The 23748-nt window shown below is 35.6% G+C and overlaps 1 protein-coding gene across 5 annotated transcripts in view; it reads right to left on the bottom strand.

The window, feature by feature from the left end:
- Positions 1–4522: 4522 nt before the first annotated feature.
- The window catches only part of MIGA1 (mitoguardin 1), a 91375-nt gene continuing 72149 nt past the window's right edge, over positions 4523–23748 (bottom strand). For 3 of the 5 annotated variants that reach the window (XM_027114142.1, XM_027114145.1, XM_027114144.1), the window contains exons 9-16: positions 20358–20476; positions 20014–20101; positions 18899–18985; positions 17383–17481; positions 14296–14430; positions 13139–13192; positions 10117–10233; positions 4523–8396 (exon numbers count right to left, since the gene is read on the bottom strand). In XM_027114142.1, coding sequence (XP_026969943.1) covers positions 8178–8396; positions 10117–10233; positions 13139–13192; positions 14296–14430; positions 17383–17481; positions 18899–18985; positions 20014–20101; positions 20358–20476 — 918 coding nt within the window. In that variant the 3' untranslated portion in view covers positions 4523–8177. The remainder of the gene's footprint in view (positions 8397–10116; positions 10234–13138; positions 13193–14295; positions 14431–17382; positions 17482–18898; positions 18986–20013; positions 20102–20357; positions 20477–23748) is intronic. The other 2 variants (XM_027114143.1, XM_027114146.1) reach the window with 1 other exon arrangement.

Below are 23748 nucleotides of genomic sequence, written 5' to 3'. Positions count from 1 at the left end.
TTATTGCCATAGAGCTGCTTGTAGTAATCTCTCATGGCATTCTTATACACTAGTGATGAAAAATCTGAAAGTGAAATTAAAAAAACACTCCCATTTACCATTGCAACAAAAAGAATAAAATATCTGGGAATAAACCTATCTAAGGAGACAAAAGACCGGTATGCAGAAAATTGTATGACACTGATGAAAGAAATTATAAAGATGACACAAATAGATGGAGAGATATACCATGTTCTTGGATTGGAAGAATCAACATTGTGAAAATGACTCTACTACCCAAAGCAATCTACAGATTCAATGCAATCCCTATCAAACTACCACTGGCATTTTTCACAGAACTAGAACAAAAAATTTCACAATTTGTATGGAAACACAAAGGACCCCGAATAGCCAAAGCAATGTTGAGAACGAAAAATGGAGCTGGAGGAATCAGGCTCCCTGACTTCAGACTATACTACAAAGCTACAGTAATCAAGACAGTATGGTACTGGCACAAAAACAGAAATATAGATCAATGGAACAAGATAGAAAGTCCAGAGATAAACCCACGCACATATGGTCACCTTATCTTTGATAAAGGAGGCAAGAATATACAGTGGAGAAAAGACAGCCTCTTCAGTAAGTGGTGCGGGGAAAACTGGACAGGTACATGTAAAAGTATGAAATTAGAACACTCCCTAACACCATACACAAAAATAAACTCAAAATGGATTAAAGACCCAAATGTAAGAGCAGACACTATAAAACTCTTAGAGGAAAACATAGGCAGAACACTCTATGACACAAATCACAGCAAAATCATAGTAAGATCCTTTTTGACCCACCTCCTAGAGCAATGGAAATAAAAACAAAAATAAACAAATGGGACCTAATGAAACTTCAAAGCTTTTGCACAGCAAAGGAAACCATAAAGAAGACCAAAAGACAACCCTCAGAATGGGAGAAAATATTTGCAAATGAAGCAACTGACAAAGGATTAATCTCCAAAATTTACAAGCAGCTCATGCAGCTCAATACCAAAAAGCAAACAACCCAATCCAAAAATGGGCAGAAGACCTAAATAGACATTTCTCCAAAGAAGATATACAGATTGCCAACAAACACATGAAAGAATGCTCAACATCATTAATCATTAGAGAAATGCAAATCAAAACTACAATGAGATATCATCTCACACCAGTCTGAATGGCCGTCATCAAAAAATCTACAAACAATAAATGCTGGAGAGGGTGTGGAGAAAAGGGAACCCTCTTGCACTGCTGGTGGGAATGTAAATTGATACAGCCACTATGGAAACAGTATGGAGGTTCCTTAAAAAACTAAAAATAGAACTACCATACAACCCAGCAATCCCACTACTGGGCATATACCCTGAGAAAACCATAATTCTAAAAGAGTCATGTACCAAAATGTTCATTGCAGCTCTATTTACAACAGCCAGGACATGGAAGCAACCTAAGTGTCCACCAACAGATGAATGGATAAAGAAGATGTGGCACATATATACAATGGATTATTACTCAGCCATAAAAAGAAATGAAATTGAGTTATTTGTAGTGAGGTGGATGGACCTAGAGTCTGTCATAGAGTGAAGTAAGAAAGAGCAAAACAAATACCGTATGCTAACACATATACACGGAATCTAAGAAAAAAAAAAAGTCATGAAGAACCTAGGGGTAGGACAGGAATAAAGACACAGACCTACTAGAGAATGGACTTGAGGATATGGGGAGGGGGAAGGGTAAGCTGTGACAAAGTGAGAGAGTGGCATGGACATATATACACTACCAAACGTAAGGTAGATAGCTAGTGGGAAGCAGCCGCATAGCACAGGGAGATCAGCTTGGTGCTTTGTGACCACCTAGAGGGGTGGGATAGGGAGGGTGAGAGGGAGGGAGATGCAAGAGGGAAGAGATATGGGAACATATGTATATGTATAACTGATCCACTTAGTTATAAAGCAGAAACTAACACACCATTGTAAAGCAATTATACTCCAATAAAGATGTTAAAAAAAAAAAGTGGAACTGGTAGGATTTTGGTAACAGATTCAGTGTGAGATGTGAGGAAAAGAAGTTTTGGGCCTGAGGAACTGGAAAAATGTTTTCATTTACTGGGATGAGAAAGATGGGGAGGAGGTGTAGGCTGGTGTGGTCAGGAGATCCGTTTTGGACATGCTAAGTTTGAGAAACTATTAGAAATCCAAGATCTGTCCATCTGTGTAAACATTCCTTGTATATTTATCATGAATCGATTAGATTTGTTCTCACTCTTGATTACAGCGGTTGCATGTTACTGCAATTACACCAACATTATAAAAAGGAAGAAATACCAAAGCAAAAATAAACAGTTAATAGTTTTTATAAAAGCTAAGTCGAATGCTTTGAAGACGTAATAAAAGCAAATAGCTTATAAACATTACCATCAAGCTAGGTGTGGGGAAGACAAATGTAAGATTGGGTAGAAAATTATGAAAACCTAGGGGGATTTGGGACTCATTGCTTTTCATGTAACTTTTTCTCCTTTAAATAAGGGAAACTGGAAAACCCAGAGGATGATTTTGAGGTATAGTTTCTACAACAAAGACATCTCAGAATACCCAGTAGATCCATACTCCCAGTAAAGGCCTTCACCCTCCCTCAAAAGATTGGTCCAAGAATGTGCACATATTCATTTAAAATTAAAATGTCTACATTATCTATATACAATTTATTATGATTCCCTGGTGTGATATTCAGTCACCAAAATAACCCCAAATGATCCCACCTCCTAGTCTTTCCACCCTTGTGTAATCTCCTCCCACACTGTGTCAGGGTTGGTCTGTGTGACTAATAGAATATGGCACAAGTGATGGTATGTCCTGTTCAAGTCTAGGTTATAAAAGATACTGTGTCTTTTGCCTTGATATCTCTTGGATTACTCACTCTGGGGAAAGCCAGCTGCTGTATTTTAAAGATACTCAGGCAGCTCTGTTAAGAGGCCCACGTGGCAAGGACCTAAAGCCCCCTGACAACAGCCATGCGAGTGAGCAAATCTTGGAAGCAAATCTTCCAGCCCTAGTCAAACCTTCAGATGACTGCAGTCTCAGGACAGACCCTAAAACCCTGGACCACTAGAACCAGCCGTTCCTAAATTCCCAACCCTCAGAAACTATGGGAGATAATGTTCGTTGTTTAAAGCTGCTAAATTTGGGGATATTTTTTTACGCAATAGATAACAAATGTACCCGCTTTAACCTACTTTTAAAAAAATTATCCATCTGCTACCACATTAAGCACTCAGTCCTTTTTAAAGTCCCTGGGCCTAATTCTTTCACAGTGTTATTAAATAAAAGAATTAGCAAAATTCTAGAAGTCACATATTTCAGGTGCTTTCAAATGTCGAAGTTCTTCTCTATATTTAAGTATTATGGTATTATTTCAGATAGCAAATTACAAAAGTTCTGTAATTTCCTATATATAAGTATACTTTGTGAAAGCCTTTTGTGACACACATAAGAGACAGTTAAAAGCAAAACGCTGAGGTGGTATCTGATATACCAGTTGCCTTGCTGAGGCTTTTAAGTACAGAATAAAAAGCACCATAGAAGGAAGGTTTCCTTTTTTTTTTTTTTTTCCTGTACTGGAATTCAGTCCTTTCCTGCCCAAACGATAAAGGTTACTTAGGGGTTTTTCACTGTTCAAAGGTAGAAAAAAAACAAAAAAAGAACCTCATCAGACAAAAGAGCTGAGCAGCCTGATCAAAGATGTCAGTAGCATGAGGAGAGAAAGAGATTAAAGGAGAAGTGGCAGGTTAAAGTATTACAGAATACAGAGTGTAGGAAGAAACACTACATAAAAAATAGAAGTCAAAAGAAAGAACAGTAGGAAAGACAGCTGGATAAACCAAGTGAGTTTATAACGATTTCCAGCAAAGCCCTAAAAAGAGTGTAACAATAGGACACTGAGACTCTTGTAGAGGAGTATTTTAGACAAACATAAAAATTCGGAGCGACATGTTTAAAGGGCAAAATATTAAGTTCATGTAGCAGGGTCAACGAGGACGGCATGAGACAACAGGAGGATGGCAGATGACAAAGAAAACAGAAGATGAGACTGAGACATGGATCAGGTTTCCCATTCCATCTCCAACCCTATATCCTTGCTAGGAAAAAATTTCACCCATATTTGTATGGTTCGTTTATTAAGTAATATACTTAAGTTTATGTTTAGTTTAACAGTCTAAAAGTATAACTATACACATTTATCTATACTGTACAGGTTTATTCTAAAATAAACCTCTTCATTAAAAAGTCCCAAATCGAGAATACTGTTTTTATAACGAGGTAAACCCTTCTCACCATCCGGTGTCTTCAGTGGTGTCCAGGCAGCATCCCTCTCCTTGACTAAATGTATCTGAACCAAGAAGTGGTGGGCAAGGGGCATGTCTGAATAGGGAAGGATGCACGTACATCAATAAGATAAATTTATATTGTGTTTGATGGCAATTTTAACCAAAACACTTTAAATTCTTAATAAAAAAACACAAGTACTTTGCCTTTATTGATCACAAAACTGTTTTCTCTCCCAGTTAGTACATAAAGAAAACATACTTTTACACTTGATTTCAGTATTTCTGCAGCGTTCTGTATTCTCCATGCCTGTATATGTGGTCTTATGGAGACTGAAAGCTCCCATAAGGTAGGTAGGGTTTGCTGAGACAAGTGTGACCTTGCAAATATATATAAGCATTGTATAAAATATTCAATACATCAGCAAGATGTACCATCACTTTTTTATTTGGCAGAAGTAGAAATACAGCCATGTTACAGTGCTTATTTTGGCTAAAGAGCCAGTGCTATTTTTTTCTGCTACTGTAGTGTTTCACTTTTACATAAATTAATAAGTGCAGTCCTTACATATAGGAAATAGACACATTTACTGATATCAGCCAAGTAAAGCTAATACACGGTTGTTCTCAAACTAAGCAAAACAATAACATAATCATTAGGAACAAAGAAAGGATGCCCTTATTTCCATTAATCACAGACTATACAAATTCTTAAGTCTCACATACAGAGGTATTTCTAAATTTGATTAATCCAAGCAAAAAAAATATATTTTTTAATTCAGCCTATTTCTTACAACCACTTTGAAATATATATTCCAAATAATTTCCTAATATGTGTTCATATTAAAATAAAAGCAAATTATGTTATGAACATAATTTAAAATTTCTAATTATGAAATGTCACAGAGAAGTATGTTAAATGTTACTTTGGCATTCCTATCTCACAGGTTTAAAGGAATAATAAACTAAAGAATTCTTTTGTAACGCAAATAATCACTCCCTAGATAATCATTTACGTGGAAAATATTATATCTTAAGGCAAGAAAAAGTTTGTAAATATTTTTTATGAAGTCAGTTAATTCAACAACTTAATAGAATCACAATAAATATATACAAATAAAAAATTTTTTTATGAGAAGGAAAAAGTTCTTTGGAGTTGACTATAACACTATGAAAAACTTGCCTTCTTTTTAAAAAGAATCTCATTTTGACATTTAATAAACATATCACAATCCTGCAAGGATAAATAACTAGCCTTTTAGTTGAACAAAGATGTAGAGAAACCAAAATAGAAAAAAAAAATCATCAAATATAAATCACCTGAACACTTATCTTTTTTCTTCCAGAAAACAGGAGGAAAAAAAATGCATTTTCTCATGATTAATTCAAGGTCCTCTTATAATTCACATAGGGAAGTAGATGGTAGAACTCACGGTGGCAAAGGCAATATTCTGATAATACTACCATGAAGAAGTGTTAAATAGGGTTTTATCCTAAAAGGCTCTGGACTAATTTACTTACTTTTTATTTTTTAAAACTGCTTTTAACCCAATTTCAAGGCAAACTGAAATTGGAACATACGCCTCAAGTACTCTTCAGTGGTCAGAAACATTTTTAAGAGCTGTTTCTTTAGAAAGGTCAAGTTTCTTCCCTTATAATAGAGAGGGTTTTTTCTATACCTATTACCTTGAAATTCTATTTGGTCATTCTTGTCTCTTAAGTCAAAGGCCACATAGAAAGCCTCTTACTAAGGTAGTAGCTTCTGAAATGATCAGAAACTAACCAACCTCAAGCACTGAATTTGAGGTTGATATGCTCTTAAATATGGGCAATTTCTTTTTTTTTTTTAAGGTGAAGTGTAAAAGAAAAAACACCTTCTGGAAAGCCATTCATCTTACCTGATGAAATAAATTTCCCAGAGTTGTTTCATGTACTAGCAGCATTATTAAATAGTGCAATTCTTCAAAACAGATTTCAAACAATATCCTCCTCAAATAATAAAGTAATTAAGTTTACTTTTAGCGTTGTTTATAAAACCACAGCTTAAAACATTCAGCCCCCAAACAGGAAAATTAACATAAGCAACAACTATCTTGCTTATACAATGATGGGAATAGGTGTGTGCACACGTGTGTACGTGTGTGAATCATTCAAGGCCGGTGGTACCTCAACAAGAAACCAAAATACAGGATACAGATTAAAAAAGTAAAATATTACATAATGCAATTTTTAGCTTTGATACCTCTAAAGATATTCCTCCATCAACAATAAGAATTATGAACAGCCAAGTGTTAAATTAAGAATATATGTAATATGTGTAAGAAAAGTCAAGGAATTATATACTCAAAAAATATGAGAGCAATATTTCACATTGTTTAATGTTGTAACCTATACATTATGGAACACAGTACATGCAAACAGCATAAAGGTTCTGAATGTCCTATTTTGTAACTAATATTACATAAATTTGGCACATATATAAACTTAAAACCTTAAAAGACTATGCTTCTTTCCCCACTTTTCATTTTCTATTCATTCATCAGAAACTAGGCACTTTAAAAATGCATTTAAAAAAAATATATTTTAGATCCTTCTGGATAACTCACTCCTAAAATCAATAAAGCCCACTTTAGGAGCAAAATCAACAAATCCAATCTATTGTTTTACTCAGACAGCCACTTTAAATAAGTGGCATATGATTTACACACAAAATTAATACAACTCTGAAAGTATCTAATATACTCTGAAGAACCTTATTCATATGAACAACCCACTTGTTCATACATCTATCATAAAGGACAGGAAACATACTTCCATACCATTAAAAAATATTTTGTTCTATATTCGGGGGAAAAACCTTCAAGATCTCCCTAAGATTCAAAGTATCAATGAATAACTTAAAAATATGGTTATAATATGAGAAATTCTCAGTGTGCTAAGTTCTCTATAGAAACAACTAAAAGCCAGTTTTGCACAAGGAGAAAGAAGAAATGATTTTACTGTATCAAGATTAATACCCTAGGATGTGGGGAGATGGTCTCAAAACTACATGGAAAAATTTTAATTGCCTGTCATAGTTAATAAGTGTTATATTTTTAATCAATATTCATTCAAGGGAAATGTTCTAATCTATACCAAGATAAAAGAAATTTCTTCAGTCTCTCTATTGTAACATAGGACCAACTGTAATGTATTTGGGAAACTTCAGTAAATCTAATATAAACTTGTAAACTTCTCAGTGGCAATTCGTTAAAATGTTCTGTAACGATACCCGGCTATTACAATTTCTTTGATTCAAATACTTAAGCAAATGCACAAGCAATAACATAAGCAGTAAGTATTAAACACCACTACTGCCTAAATTTGATTAAACAACAAATAACTTTACAATTAAAAATACATTTTCAGGCAAAGTTAACTTTGTTGACACTAGGAGTAATATATTCTTGCATGTGTGGGCCATAAAAGTCTTGGCTAAAGTATATATATTCCAGGTGCAAAGCATAAAAACAAAGCTTTTGAGAATGAAACTGGACATTTCAGACAGCTTCAAGACAACAAATCAATTAACTCCCAAGTACTGGTTTCAATTCAAGCAGTATTTCTGTAAAATATACATTTCACAAAGATTATTACCTAAAGATTAAAAAAAAAGCACTTTGGATACACTACATGGGGATTCAATGACAGAACTTCTGTGTAAGTACAGTACAATCACTCATTCTTTACTAGGTTTTTTTTCCCTCCCTGAGTCCATATCCACCAATTCTGTGTAATATATGTTACAAAATCAATAGTTACCTTAAAATATTTCATAGCACACTGAAATTGTCTGATGTTTATGATACTTATTGTACTTTGGCTTCTAATAGGCCACTGGGCATAACATGACTATGACTACTTATACAGCTACTTGTATGCCTCAGTGCATCGGCTCCAAGATAGGCCATTAAAAGTTCAGTGCGGCGAATAAGCAACTGCATGAGGTCTTCAGCCAAAGTCTCTATACTGGAGTAGCGCACCTTCTCAAAATCAAAAATGTCTTTGAGAAAGAAAAGAACTTGATTCTGGAAAATGAACACAAAACAAATTGGCACTTATTAGACCAAAATTATATTAAAACTAAATAGTTACTAATATTGTAACAAACAATGAATTAGGGGTCAGTTCCACTACTAATTTCAAATCTCAATAGAAAAGGAACCTTGAACAAGTGATTAAACCTTTTTGGGGAGTCTCATTTTCTTTTTCTGTAAAATAAGGGATAATTACTACCTGTCATTTTTACTACTCAGGGCTGATGTAATGATTAAAAAAAAAAAATCTCAGGAGGGTGGGAGGGAGATGCAAGAGGGAGGAGATATGGGGACACATGTTTATGTATAGCTGATGCACTTTGTTATACAGCAGAAACTAACATACCATTGTAAAGCAATTATACTCCAATAAAGATGTTAAAAAAAAATCTCTGGGAAATGCTGGTAAATACTAAAGCATGTATAAACCTAAGGGGCTACTATTAGTCCTTTCCCAATAATTGAAGTTTTCATTGTTACCTATGGGCACTGGTACTACTTTAAGACAGGAAAGTAAACTATTTCCAATAATTATAACTTATAAATTTCAAATGTACCAAAAATGACTTGACATGTGAAAAATAAAAATAATTTCAGGTCTCAAATCAGTGGAAGATCGTGAAGAATATTTCACTTCAGTAACTTAATACTTATGCTGAAACCCATTTTAAGCAACTTGTATACTACTAAGTAAGTCTCAGATTGTTATGCCATGATGGAAAACAAAGTAATTCCAAAGAACAAAAAAACAGGAATATTTAATTTCTATCCTACAGAAATCAACTGTTAAGAGGTACTAAGAAGGCACAGTTCATAGATTTCATTGGATTTTATATCTGGAAGGGTCGCTGGCGATCAACCTGTATGGTCCCCTCATTTTATGAAGAGGAGGAGGACAAAGCATGATTTGCCCACAATCAGAGTGCTCGTTAATGGCATACTTAATTCCCAGTCCAAACTTTTCCCTCTAAACACATACCTTACATTTGAGAGGTCAAGTAAATTAATCAAAAATTGAGTTTTCAATGACAGGAAAAAAAAAATGTCCTAAACCATTTACATAAATGTTACATTAACGGCACATAAAATAATTTAATTTTTTAAGTGAAGGGTATAGAGTAACATCCAAAGTTTCAAACATCAAAAACTTCCAAATTCATACTTATGTTTACTTTTATTTGCTCCTTGAAACTCAGCCTAAATTCAGGACTATTAAATAGTGCGACTTTTCTTGGCACTGTGCCAGGCAGAAATTTCTGCAACAAGCTGCAATTTGTGTTTTGGTAAATTTAAACTGCTGACTTTGGAATACAATTTTAAACTCCCACCTTATTTCTCACAGCTGGGATTTTATCATTCATATTACCTTTAACTAGAACTTATTTCTAAATTGCCACATGTGCAATAAAGACATATTATTTGTTTTACAAATTTCAGAAGTGTCCAGGCATGCAGAACTGTCTATAGCAATTTGTTTAACATTGTAACACACATAAGAACATGTACACATTACAGAAGGAACTGATAAGGTGAATGGACTTGTTGAATCTTCTCCAGGATAAAACACCAAATCTATATAATACTGTTTCACTGGCATGGGTGACCTTTATAATCTTACATTTAAATAACATTCTTCTACAAAACCAAACAGAATAAAACTTTATCCGTTTTTCAGTTTAGAAAAAAGAAATGATTCAATGACTGAACATACCTTAAAGAAGCAACATAAGTCATAGAGAGAATTTCTAGGACCCAAAAAACCCCAGGCTAGGACAGGGCTGATGTGCTCACAAATGGCATAAAAATGGGCAAAAAATCCATCTGGGATCTGTTACGAAGTAAAGGAGAATCAAGTTATTTTTACCTTCTTGCATTTGCTTGCTATCCATCATATGACCAGCTCTTTTTAAGGATAGACCAAGGGTCAATGATAAGCTAGCCTAATAAGACAGTTAATACACTTAACAAGTAACTGTTAGAGTCACAGAATGCTTTAAGTAGATTTCATATCCTAGCCAACAGTCTCAATTTGCTGAAAACATTATTTCTTAAAGGCACTTTTACCTCATAAAAAAGCAATCACAGTGCTGTAACCAAGCAATAACAAGAATGCTACAATGTTCCTTAGCAGTATAATTTTTAGGATGAATGAGACCAACATGGTTTTAGCTAGTTCAGTAGAATTTAAGAAATTCTACTCAATCACTTAATTAGATTATCTGAAAAAGACTAAAATGAATTTTTAATTGATTAAGCACAAAAACATGCTTACTAGAATTCTAACTTTTAGTTAAGGAACCAGATATTATTGAAGCATTTAATTAGGCAATGTACCTTCTTGTGAAATAGTAATACATACAGTTGTGATTTAGGAAACTCTCTAAGTTTATTAATAACTTTTTAAATCTCCTTTGTTAAATAACATCCTGTGAGATTTTGTCATAGCATCTACTGGGGATAAGTATGCCTTAAGATCCTGTCTCTTGGAGGAGTTATCTTCTATTTTACAGGCTCCAAGACATCTTTTAACCTCAAATTAAAAATATATTATAACAGCAGTTACCATTTAATGAGTACCCACTATATACCAGATAATATGCTAGGTTCTATTTAATTTAATAAGACGTTCCTGAAAAATTAGGTCATGTTAGTATCATTTTAACATGTAAAAAGTGAGACTTCAGAGGGGTTAAAAAACCTATCCTGGGCTTCCGTGGTGGCGCAGTGGTTGAGAGTCCGCCTGCCAATGCAGGGGACATGGGTTTGTGCCCCTGTCTGGGAGCATCCCACATGCCGCGGAGCAGCTGGGCCCGTCAGCCATGGCCACTGGGCCTGCGTGTCCGGAGCCTGTGCTCCATAACGGGAGAGGCCACAACAGTGAGAGGCCCACATACCGCAAAACAAAACAAAACAAAACAAAACAAAAAACCTATCCTAACTCACATACAGCTAGTTAGTAAAGGCCAAAAAGTTATCACAGATACATGGACTGTAGTCTAAGAGATGATCTGCATATATTAAAATTCTAAATCCCATACTTATATTAACTATATATATTAACTATAATAGGAATTCAGACAGGTATGAAGTTAGCATAGGCTGAAGTAGAAGAGTCATGCTTCATCAAGGAATAACGTGAACTGAAACAGTAGGTAAAATTTATTTAAGTAGACAGGATAGAGTATGACATTCCAGGATAGGAAATAGTTCCCCAAGACGTAAGATATATAGCTATCTGTGGATACAGGAAGAATATTAGTCCAAGGCATGAGATTTATACTAAGAAGTAAGAAATAAGGTTAGGTATAATGATAATAATATTACTATCATTATTATTATGGAAACTACTACTTATTAAACTTTTTTATATTTACTCTTAATTTTATGTTTTATCTCATTTCATCTTTACAGCAGCTCTATGAGGTAGGTATTAACTTCATTTTGCAAACAGGAAAACTGAAGGTCAGCTGACAGTAACTTGCCTATGATCATAATGGCTAGTGCGAAAATCAAACCTAAGTCTACAAGTCTGTTCCCCAGCCCTAAACCAGTGGTTCTCAGACGTTAGAGTTTCTAATAATTTGGGGAGCTTGCTAAAAACACAGGGTCTTTAGAATCATTTTTTATACAATTTTTAAAGGTTACATTCCATTTACAGTTATTACAAAATATTGGCTATATTCCCCATGTTGTACAATACAACCCTGTACAACATCTTTGAAACAAGAATTATGCAAATATATGGTTTCCAGAATTATTTTTAACAAGCACCTTCTGCAGATGCTGTGAGAACTATGCTCCAGAAACACTGCACTTGGCAATACTATCTCAAAGGTATAAGACTCAGACTTAGAAATATGGACATGACAAAATACTGTAGGTCAGTGGGCAAATGATAATAAAATAATAATAACCTATAGGTGCATAATGCACTGTGTCAAGCACTGTTCTAAGACACTACATTTAACCCTCAAAAAACCCCATGAGGTGGAAACTATGCTCTTCTTTAGAGATGAGAAAACTAAGGCATAGAGAGGTCAAGACTTGCCTGGGGTCATAGCTGGTAGGTGGCATCTGAACTCAGGCAGCCTCACCCCCGAGTCCATCCTCCTTTACCACAGGAGTGTATGTGAGAGCAGTGTGTGGTGGGTGAGATAGCCTGGAGGGTGCGGAGCGTGCGAGCAGGATATGACTTTGAGATGTTTTTTGGTAGGCGCTCTCAGTTGAATAAACCAGCTAATCAATCATCATTTCTCAACTGGATTACATGAAGTGGAATCCACTATGCTAAACAATTTTTTTTTTTTTTTTTTGCTGTACGTGGGCCTCTCACTGTTGTGGCCTCTCCCATTGTGGAGCACAGGCTCCGGACGCGCAGCCTCAGCGGCCACGGCTCACGGGCCCAGCCGCTCCGCGGCATGTGGGATCCTCCCAGACCGGGGCACAAACCCGTGTCCCCTGCATCGGCAGGCGGACTCTCAACCACTGCGCCACCAGGGAAGCCCTAAACAATTTTTTTAATCTTAAAATATCATTAAGTGAAAAAAAAAGTCTATTAGCACTGTTTGCAACTTTAAAAACAGAGAAGCCAACGCAGTGCCAAAAGATCACTCATCTAGCTCGAGGGACAGTGCTTACGAGCTGCCATCCCCCGCTGAGAACTGACTCACAATTTTCTTTGACAGGAGCTTCAAATTACTTTACAGAGAACTCCAAGACATAATGAATTTTACCTTCATCTGTTGCCTTTTCTGTTTCAACACTGACCAACAACTTGAAGCCACAGCCTAAACACATACAGAGGAGAAAAAGCAAGATTTAAATTTATAACTATATAAACTTTCCATTTAGAAAAGAGTGACTTTAATTAGAAATTCAAAGTTTAAAGATCTAAAATGTTTAAAACATTAACTAAAAAGAAATAGTCCATGCTCCTTCTATTGTTTGTAAATATCAATGAAAAGATGTTTATAAATTTTAAAATTAAATACAAAGCCACTAAAAGAAAAAGGGTGGACTCCGGTGACAAGGAACTTGGTAATTATAGTTCAAGTAATATTTTTTTCTTCAAGAATAGTAGTGCTGGAAATAGCTGTGCGTTGAACCAACAGTCTTATTCAAATAAAGAACTAAGAAACATAACCATAATGACAGGGACAAAAACACCCAAGTGGATCCTGAAGGAATCTGACCCTACTCTGGCATGACCCCACTTCGATCAACGTCACTGTCCCAAATCAGTTACAGAAATGGAGACATGTATCTTTTATGGTTAAAACATACTTTGAAGGAAAAGTATTATAATATATATATATTTTTTTCCTCCAAAAATATATATATCGTCTTTTCACTGAAATTGCTATATTTGTTTAGTCATAGAGCCATTTTAGTTACAGATAATTTTTTGTTAGGCCTGAACTAGTTTGAAACCCAAGTGTTTTTTGAGATCTGAAGAAATACTGGGTCCTCCAGGTCAAGGCAGGGACTGACAGAAGAGCCAAAAGGAAATTTCATCTTCAGATGTTATATATCATACACATCTGATCCCAATATCAAAGGATGAGCTCAGTTTCCATAACAGTCGTTCTACAGGCAGACACATATATATAAATCTTATTCATCTTCCTATTTTTTAAAAAAATATATTTATTTATTTATTATTTGGCTGCACTGGGTCTTAGTTGCAGCACGCAGGATCTTTTAGTTGTGGCCTGCGAACTCTTAGTTGCAGCATGCAGGATCTAGTTCCCTGACCAGGGGTTGAACCCGGGCCCCCTGCATTGGGAGTGCATTGTCTTAACTGCTGAACCACCAGGGAAGTCCCCATCTTCCCAATTCTGACTAATTTTCATCAAATTTAAATGGTTGAGAAAGGTAAACCACCACTTACGGTTTCTTTGAAGGAGGAGTTTAGCCAGCGATTATTTACTACATTCTGTATGGATGTGGGTGGGTTTTCTAAATCTTCAAAGGAATCCATTAATATAAAATCCAAAACAACATCATAAAAATTTAGATTTTTCACCTGCATTAAATTATAAGTTAAAACAGAAATTATTACTACATAGAGCTGAAATGAAGTCTGAGCCAGGGCTTCATACTGATACATTACAACAGCAGTACATTTTTAGTTGAATCAGATTATATCTCTGACAAAAACAGAGGAAGAAGAGAGACAACTATGAGAACTCACCACCAGAAATTATAATTCACATGACAGCTGTTCCCTCCTAGATCCTATCAGGTGAAATTAATCTCTCCCTCCACTCTATTCTAGGAGTTCTTTGTTCATGCTTTTATTGGGTTGGCCAGAAAGTTTGTTTGGGTTTTTCCATAAGATGTTAAGGAAAAACCCGAACGAACTTTGTGGCCCACCAAATCTTATGGTATCCACAATGCTCATTCTGTTCCGTCATTTAGTTACTGGTATATCTGCCTGTCTTCCCCACCACATCATGAACCTCTCGCTCTTTCATTCATTCATGCAAATTGTATTGTACTACATGCTGTACCAGGTGCTGAGACTTCTACAGTAAGCAAACTATATGCTTAGAGGTTAGTGGGGAAAAGACAGCAATAAATAATTCCACAAATACACAATTAAAACTGTGATAAGCACAGTAAAGGAAAAAGTACACGGTACTATGAAAGCTTATGATGGAGCTTCTAATCTAGACTGGATGTCAGTGAGGGCTTTTTTCAAGGAGTGAGGCAAGCCAAGTACATGAAATACCTTGTCAATACTTGAAGGTAAGAAAGAACACAGTGATGTGGAGCCAAAGAGTATCACTGAAAGTGTGCCGCAGCTCTCTACAGCACGGGGGCGAGTGCCTAGAGACAGGAGGAAGGGCCAGCTCCTGCACAGTTTATGGCCCAGGTTAATGACTTTGGATTTTACCCTCACAGTATTTTGGGGGGTAGTGGTGGAGGGGAGATGGATGATCAGATCTTCTTTTTTAATCTTCGGTAACTCATGAATCTATTTCTTTTTTTTTCCAGTTTCAGTGAGACATAATTGACATACAGCACTGTAAAAGTTTAAGGTGTACAGTATAATGATTTGACTCACATACATCATGAAATGATTACCACAGTAAGTTTAGTGAACACCATCATCTCATACAGATACAACACAAAAGAACTAGAAAAAAAAATTTTCCTTGAGAACTCAGGATTTACTCTCTTAATGACTTTCATATTTATACAGCAGTGTTCATTATCTTTAATGTGTTGTACATTACATCTGTAGTACTTATTTATCTTATAAGTGGAAGTTTGTACTTTTTGACCACCTTCATCCAATTCCCCTTCCCCTGACCCCCTGCCTCTGGTAGCCACAAATCTGATCTCCTTTTCTATGATTATGTTTGTTTGTTTTTAAAGTATAATTGACCTACACTATGTTAGTTCCTGGTATACAACACAGTGATTCAATGTTTCCATACATTTTAAAATCATCAACATGATAAGTCTAGTCTAGATATTACATAGTTATTGACTATATTCCCCACACAGTACATTTCATACCTGTGACTCACTTATTTTATACCTGAAAGTTTGTACCTCTTCAATCTCCCTCACCTATTTCTTCTCCTCCCTCCATCCCCCTCCCATCTGGCAATTACCTGTCTGTATCTATGACTCTATTTCTGTTTAGTTAAGTTTGTTCATTTGTTTTGTTTTTTAGATTCCACATGTGAGTGAAATCATACAGTATTTGTCTTTCTCTGCCTGACTTATTTCACTCAGCATAATACCCTCTAGGTCCAACCATGTTGTCACAAATGAGAAGATTTCATTTTTTTTTTATGGCTGAGTAATATTCAGATTTGTATTGCTCAAGACCGTTTTGGCAGAAATGTGGAGAGCAGAACAGAGAGGAGGAGGAGTGAATGCAAGGAGGGGAGAAGCAGGCAAGAAATTGGGGAATGCAAAACGCTGGGGTAGCCCAAGGGAAAACAACAGTTACTCAGACTACCACGGGGTGGGCAGCAACAGAGAAAAGTTGCAGAAACTGAAAGGTATATAGGAGTTAAATTGACAAAACTTAGAGATGAATATGATAAAGTAGGTGAGGACCAGTGACGTGTAAAAGCATGAGTCCCAGGTTTCGGGCCTGCGCAACTGAACGGATGCCAATTCCTTCACTGAGTGAGGGAACACCAGAGAAGGAAAGATCGTGCCTCCGTGTTTCTGCACCTACTGTCTTCTCTGCCTAGAAAGCCTTTCAGTCCCTCGCAAACTCATTCTTTTAGCTTCCATAACAACAAAATATTCCAGGCTCATCATGTGCTTTCTCTAACCCAGCACAGAAATCAGCCATTTTTCCAAGAAGTCCTAGTTCCTTTTAGTGGAGAGTGGTACTTAGAAGTTAAAATCTGTGTGCTAGAAATAATTTCTTTTGAGGTGTTTCTGCTCCCAGACCCTCTCAGTGAATAGAGCTAGGAAGTTTATGTGTGTTTATGTATATGCAAACCTTTCTATTTATTTCCCTATCTATCTATCTATATTGTAAACTATGAATTCACACTGATAGCTCCAATTCCAATCCTAGCTTTTTTATACCTCCCTTCTCTGACAGTGAGTTATCTGGCTCTGATCATTCTTAATGTCTTTAATTGTTTGTTTGATCCTGTGTATGCAGCCAATTCCCTGGCCCCACTGAGCTGCCACTGTCCTAGCTGAAACCATCCTTGCACAGGCTACCATTACCACCCTGCTGGGGCCTGCTCATTGACTTCTGGATGGAAGAGAGGGAGAGAAGGAATGAAGGGCTTCCTAAAAAAATAGTAGTTCCACCTGCTGCCTCAATGTATAAAGACTGTGGTTGCTCTTGTTTCTGACTCGGTCATAGCCACCGTCACACAATTGGTTTTACTGTCATTTAACAAGGACAAGGAAACAGTGGCCTCAAATTATGTAAATATTCTGAGTAAATAACTAAGGGGGACAACTATTATAAAAAATTTGAACTTACTCCTCTAGCAGCAAGTTCCATTTCAGTACTATCCCAGTGATCAGTCTGCTCTAAAAAATAGATCATTTCATCAAAAACATCTTCAAACTTCTTCGGATTCTGTAGAAGAAAACACACTTTAATCCTAAGCCCGACTTTATAACAAGGCTCAAGCCTACAAAGTAAATAAGTTACTCTTCAAGTAAGTTTGTTAGATCTTCATTCTGTTAGGTAACTGAATTAAAACGCACTTTCAAGGGATGCCATATTCATTTGATTTAATATTTTGTTAGTCCAACATTTTGCAGAAGCCAAGACTAAGAATGTAAGTAAAATGTCATATGCAAACTGCTTACTACTCAAATATGTGTGCTTATTTAGGTCAGTCCTTAAGATGAAAACTCAGTTACAGCAGATACTACGCGATGCTTTCGATGCAGTTCTATTCCTTTTGGAGGAACTCTAGTTCAAATCAGTGGGTTTATCTGCCTTGGGAAGGCCAAGAAAGCAACGTAAGATTTACACTGGGTTTATTGTCTTTCTAGTGGTAGCAATTTGATAGGCAGAACAAGCTACTGTGTTGTTTTAATTTTAATTTCTTTGACTATAATGCTATGGAACTTTTTCATATAATCATTAAACATTCTGTTTCTTGTTTAAAAAAAAAAAGATTTACATTGGGAATTGCAAGTAGTTAATATCACCCTAAATTTATGTTGTATTTTTAAAAAATTTGCTTTCCCATTTATCCTGTATTTAATCATCGTAAGAACTCTCTGAAATAGGGTACCATAAATAAAATTCTATTCTACAAATGAGGGAACTGAGGTTCAAAGGGACTGGGTCTGAAAACCAGGTGTTCAAAGGGCTCAGAGAAAGTCTGGTTTTTGTTTTTTCCCTCATCATCTGGACACAACCTGCATAAAGGAAAGTGGTTCCTCACAGTCTTCATAAAGTTCTTGCCATTGCTTCTGCCTCTCTCAGTCCCATGAAGATGAGTAAGAGGCAGCTCAATTTGTATTTCTAGATTTCTGAGATCTATACTACTTCCTGGAACCTTCTTACTGAACAGGATTGAGGGACGTAAGAGAAGAGGTATTAGAAATAACAATAGTGGTGGCTGTAGTAGCAGATCTAATGATAATTCTTACCGTGACATTCACAAGTTTTATGGCAAATTGAGAATAATTTACCAACTTGATCAAAACAGTGTGAACTTTATACAAAGAAAACAAATTAACCCAAGTAGAAATCAATGCTTTTTGGGCTACTTATTTATTTATTTTTTTGGCCATGCCACGCGGCATGAGGGATCTTAGTTCCCCAACCAGGGATCAAACCCATGCCCCCTGCAGTGGAAGTGTGGATTCTTCACCACTGGACTGCCAGGGAAGTCCCTGGGTTATTTATTTTCAATATGTGAACCTTTGTAACTATCTACAAAAACATTTTCTTCTATTAAAAATTTAATGCATCTTAATCTTCAGCTCAACTGAAATAACAACAATAAAAAAACCTGCCAACAAAACAAGTTTACCTTTCGTGCTTTTACAATTAACGCTGATAAAATTTTCCTCCCACTTTCAGCAAGGAATATCCTGTTGGCTGTTTCTGAAAGAATTACCTGAAAAATATCCATCCCCAAACAAAGAAAAAAGAGACCTATAATTAATTTGAATGGACATTTGACTTTATAGCATATCTATGCATAAATAACCCAAATACAGTCAATACATGGCATGTGACTCTATTTCAGCAGGCAGACCACAGAAAAGGTCCTAAGTTACTAAAATATAAATAGCTCTTGAGGGCTTCCGTGGTGGCGCAGTGGTTAAGAATCTGCCTGCCAATGCAAGGAACACGGGTTTGAGCCCTGGTCCGGGAAGATCCCACGTGCCACAGAGCAACTAGGCCCAAGCACCACAGCTTACTGAGCCTGCGCTCTAGAGCCCGCGAGCCACAACTACAGAAGCAGCCCATACTCCGCAACAAGAGAAGCCACTGCAGTGAGAAGCCTGTGCACCGCAAAGAAGAGTAGCCCTTACTCGCCGCAACTAGAGAAAGCCCGCGCGCAGCAACGAAGACCCAATGCAGCCATAAATAAATAAATAAATAAAACAAATAAAATTTTTTTAAAAAAGAAAAATACTTAAAAAATAGCTCTTGAACATATAATAAAAAAGATTAAAGGGAGATAAATTTAAATTCTGTTCAATTTCATATTAGAAAATCCAAAATAAATATTATACAACTCCAAAACACAGAAAAATAAAGATAATTTTGTTGTTAAATGACCTTATTTCATTTTAGGAAATCGATGATTTCACATCTGATTCAAATAAAAATATTCTAGAACACATGCTAATTGACAGTAAGAAAAAGGATCTATATTTTAAGCAGCAATTTATACACATACATCTTTAGCAACAAAATATTCTATTTTGACAAAATGTGGTAGACCCAGGAAGTTATAGCAGAGGATGACAAATGAAGACAAATGAAGGGAAACAGCAGGCAGGAAAAATAAACTTAGCAGACTTTTTATTTGCCAATAGGAATAAGGATAATAAAGAGCACAGGGCTGTCCTGTTTATATGCAGCTGGACTCTATGGCATGAGGGTGGGGATGAGTGGCTGGGTGAAGTCACTTACTGTTAAAAAAAATACCTGAAAAGCCTGTCGAATACAGTGAAGTTTGGCAAGAAAATCACTGTCTCCTAGGCACTCCAACATTTCAGTTCTAAGTAATAAACAGGGGAGACAACTGTTAAAGTGCATTTAAGATCAAGCCTACTACAAATGTGGACTCGAACAAGGCTTAACCTCGGGACCTTAATAAAAAAACACATGTCTTTTCAGTACTGACAAAACATGTAAAAATAATTTTTTTTGAGCCTTAGAACATATTTTCCCCTATTCTAATAAATATTTTTAACAAATATCAGACAAACATAGCAATAGCATCTTAATATTTTTTATAAACATAAGCATGATACCTAAGCACTCTTGAGTAAATTTTTCCTTCTTCAACTAAATGCATGGCCTCTTCATAAAAAGGGCAGTGGCAAAGAGACTCCAGACTGTAGATATGCTGTACTTCTTTGTGTTCTGCAAGCTAAGAATACAGTGGGTTAAAACAGACTACACTGATACAAGAAAAACTATAAAAAATAGAAAATAGGATCTTGCTAATATTAAAATATACTCAATTTTATTAGAATGTGAAAATAATTCAGTAAGGTTTTATAGCTAGTAAGATCTGAATTCATTTTATTTCAAACTTCAGTTGTAAAAAAAGAGTAAAACTTTATAACAAGCTTATAGTTAATTCTGAATACAACTACAGTTCACCAACAAGAAAAACTGATGATGAAGCATTGAAAAAAAAGAAGAGAATTTTATCATCCAAAGAATGCTTAAAAGCATTATAACTCATGATTGTAAATGAAGTAAAGTTGTCTACAAAAACACTGTAATAATCTCAATTTGGCTAATTCTAGGGAATTTTTTTTTTATATGTAGCTTCGACTAACCTTTGTATAACTGAAGAAGAGTCATGTACCTATGGCTAGCATAAAAACTCTACAAATGAAATTCCAGCCTTCTGATAGTTCATTAAAAAACAACAAATTTGTTGTACAGCAGAAACTAACACAACACTGTAAAGCAATTATACTCCAATAAAGATGCGAAAAAAAAGAAAATGATGACAAAAAAGAAAAAACACTGCAAACACTATAGAGTTGCCAGCTAACAGGAAAACTCTGGAGTGATTTTATTTTTCAATACCAGGTGATCCATTTAAATGGGACGCTGTAGAGGTTTTTTGTTTGCTTTTAATAACAGCTTTACTGAGAGATAATTCACATACCATAAAATTCACCCATTTAAGTGTACAATTCAGTGGCTTTTTAGTATATTCACTGGGTGGTACAATCAGCACCACTTTCCAATTTCAGAATATTTTTACTATGCCAACAAGAAACCCTCTGCCCATCAGCAGTCGCTCCCTATGTCCCTTTCTCTCTAGGCCTGGGAAACCAATAATCTTTCAGTGTCTATGGAATTTCCCACTCTGGAAACTTCACATTAATTGAATCAAGTAATACGCAGCATTTTGTGTTTGGCTTTTTTCACATAGCATAATGTTTCCAAGGTTCATCTGTAACGCAGCATATATCAGTACTTTATTCTTTTTTATGGCTGAATTGTAGGGATATACCACATTTTGTTTATCCTTTTCTCAACTGATAGACTTGTGGGTTGTTCCCACTTTTTGATAATCATGAATAAGAAACACTGCTTTGAACATTTATGTACAAGTCTTTTATATTTTCAATTCCCTTGAGTATATATCTAAAAATGGAAGTGTCAGATGGTAACTCTATGTTTAACTTTTTGAGGAAACTGTTTTGCAAAGTGGCTGCACCATTTTCCATTCCCACTAGCAATGTATGATGATTTAAATCTTTTCACACCTCTGCCAACAATTGTTATTGGCCATCTTTTTTTATTATAGCCACCCTAGTGGGCGTGAAGTGGTTTAAATTTCTCTAATGACTAATGATGTGGAACATCTTTTATCTCCTTATTGGCCCTTGTATATCTTCTTTGGAAAAATGTCTGTTCAAATCCTTGGCCCATTTTTAAATTGGGTTATTTGTCTATTTATTGTTGTGTTGTAACGGTTCTTTATATATTCTGGATATAAGACCTTTATCAGATACACGATTTTCAAATATTTTCTCCCATTCTACTGTCTTCTCACTTTCTTGGTGTCCTTTAAAGCACAAAAGTTTCTACTTTTGATAAATGCCAATTAATTGTTTGTTTTCTTTTGTCTGCCTTAACTTTTTCTTTTGTGCAGAGCATCAAGGTTGGCCAGAGGTGAGAGGTTAGGGACTTCTAAGGTCTTTCCTGGACACATGCATAGCCCTGCACATGCTTATGGCCTTCTAGATTCTCAGAAGTACACTGGAGCTTTTCAAAGCTCCCTATAAACATCTCATTGCCCAGTTTTTCCTTTTAAAAACTGGGGAATGAGGCAGCTCCAGTGTTAAACAATTACCACTGATATTTTTCAACAAAGGCTCTAGGGATAGAAATTTTGCACAGAGCAAGCTCTAAGTCAGGTCAAATAAAGACAAGTCCTGAGAATGGAGCTTTGCAAGGAGCTGCCATACAAGCCAAATAGTGACGATTCTCTAGTGATGGGACTTTGGGGAAGCTCCAAAGCCATTAAGTTTCTTCCAGTGGCTGCTGAGCCCCTGATTTTCACAGTTACCATAGATAGTTATGAAGCTGTTCGTTTTCAAGACTACTGTGGAGAAAGGGCTAGAAATAGAACAAGTTAAAAATTTACAAAGTTTACTGTTCTCATGGAGGTTCAGCTCTTTTCCTTGAATTTTTACAAATGTTTAATTTTCAGAGTTCTGAACATTTTGATTTTTGACAATGTTTGCCAGTGCTTTCATTGCTTTTGTGGAGGAGATCTTTGGAAGTTTTTACTCTGCTATTCCAGAAGTGTTTCTCCATGCTGTAGTTCTGGCACTTCATATGCACCCACGCTGGGCTAAATGCTTTAACTTGATTATCTCATTTCTTTACAACCACTCATAAAGTAGGTACTATTACTATCCACCTTTTATAGGTAAAGAAACAGAGATTTAGATTAGCAGGAACTTGCCCCAAGGCCCACTACTAAATGGTAGAACTTAAAACCAGGCATTCATTCCAGAGCTTATATGTACTTTTAAATATCAAACTCTACATACTCTCCTATCAGCCTTATCCAAAAATCCAAAGGAGAATAAGTTTACACATCAGCATTATTTAGGACAGTATATATACGTCTGTTGGTCCAGAGGCAAAAAAAACAAAAAGTAAACAAAATGACAATACCTGCCATTATATATACTGTCTGCTTTAAGTAATATTTCCTGCATGTTTTAAGGAAGATATATTACGCTAAAGGCAAAGTGTATTTGAGGTTAAAAAAAAGCTAACAGTTTAAAAAATTAGAGTGGAAATTCTTTAGATATTAAATAATTTAAAGTTTTGTACCACTGTCAAAACAAATAGGGTCTATGTACACCTACCAGCAGAGAAAAATTCTGAGGAGGAAACTGGGGCTCCAATTAAACTCTCTACATAAAATAATTTATACTAATAAGAAGTGAACAAATCCAACAATGAGAGATTCCAGGATCAAGTCTTGATTTTTTAGTCTATCTTGTTTATTTGTTGGTTTGGCTGAGGTGATCGTTTAAGTCTCTTAAAATAAGCCTGCAGCTGTGAAAATACATCATATTTAAGATTTGACACTGGCTAACATTATCATCAATTCTTCATAAGAGACAATGACAACTCAGAAACATTAACTTAAAT

This window comes from Aethalodelphis obliquidens, unplaced genomic scaffold (assembly GCF_003676395.1).
Source record: "Aethalodelphis obliquidens isolate GAN/ISIS:26980383/991018 unplaced genomic scaffold, ASM367639v1 scaffold13, whole genome shotgun sequence".
Lineage (NCBI taxonomy): Eukaryota > Metazoa > Chordata > Mammalia > Artiodactyla > Delphinidae > Aethalodelphis > Aethalodelphis obliquidens.
The sequence above is the reverse complement of the archived record's forward strand: the minus strand, read 5'-3'. Positions and strand labels throughout refer to the sequence as shown.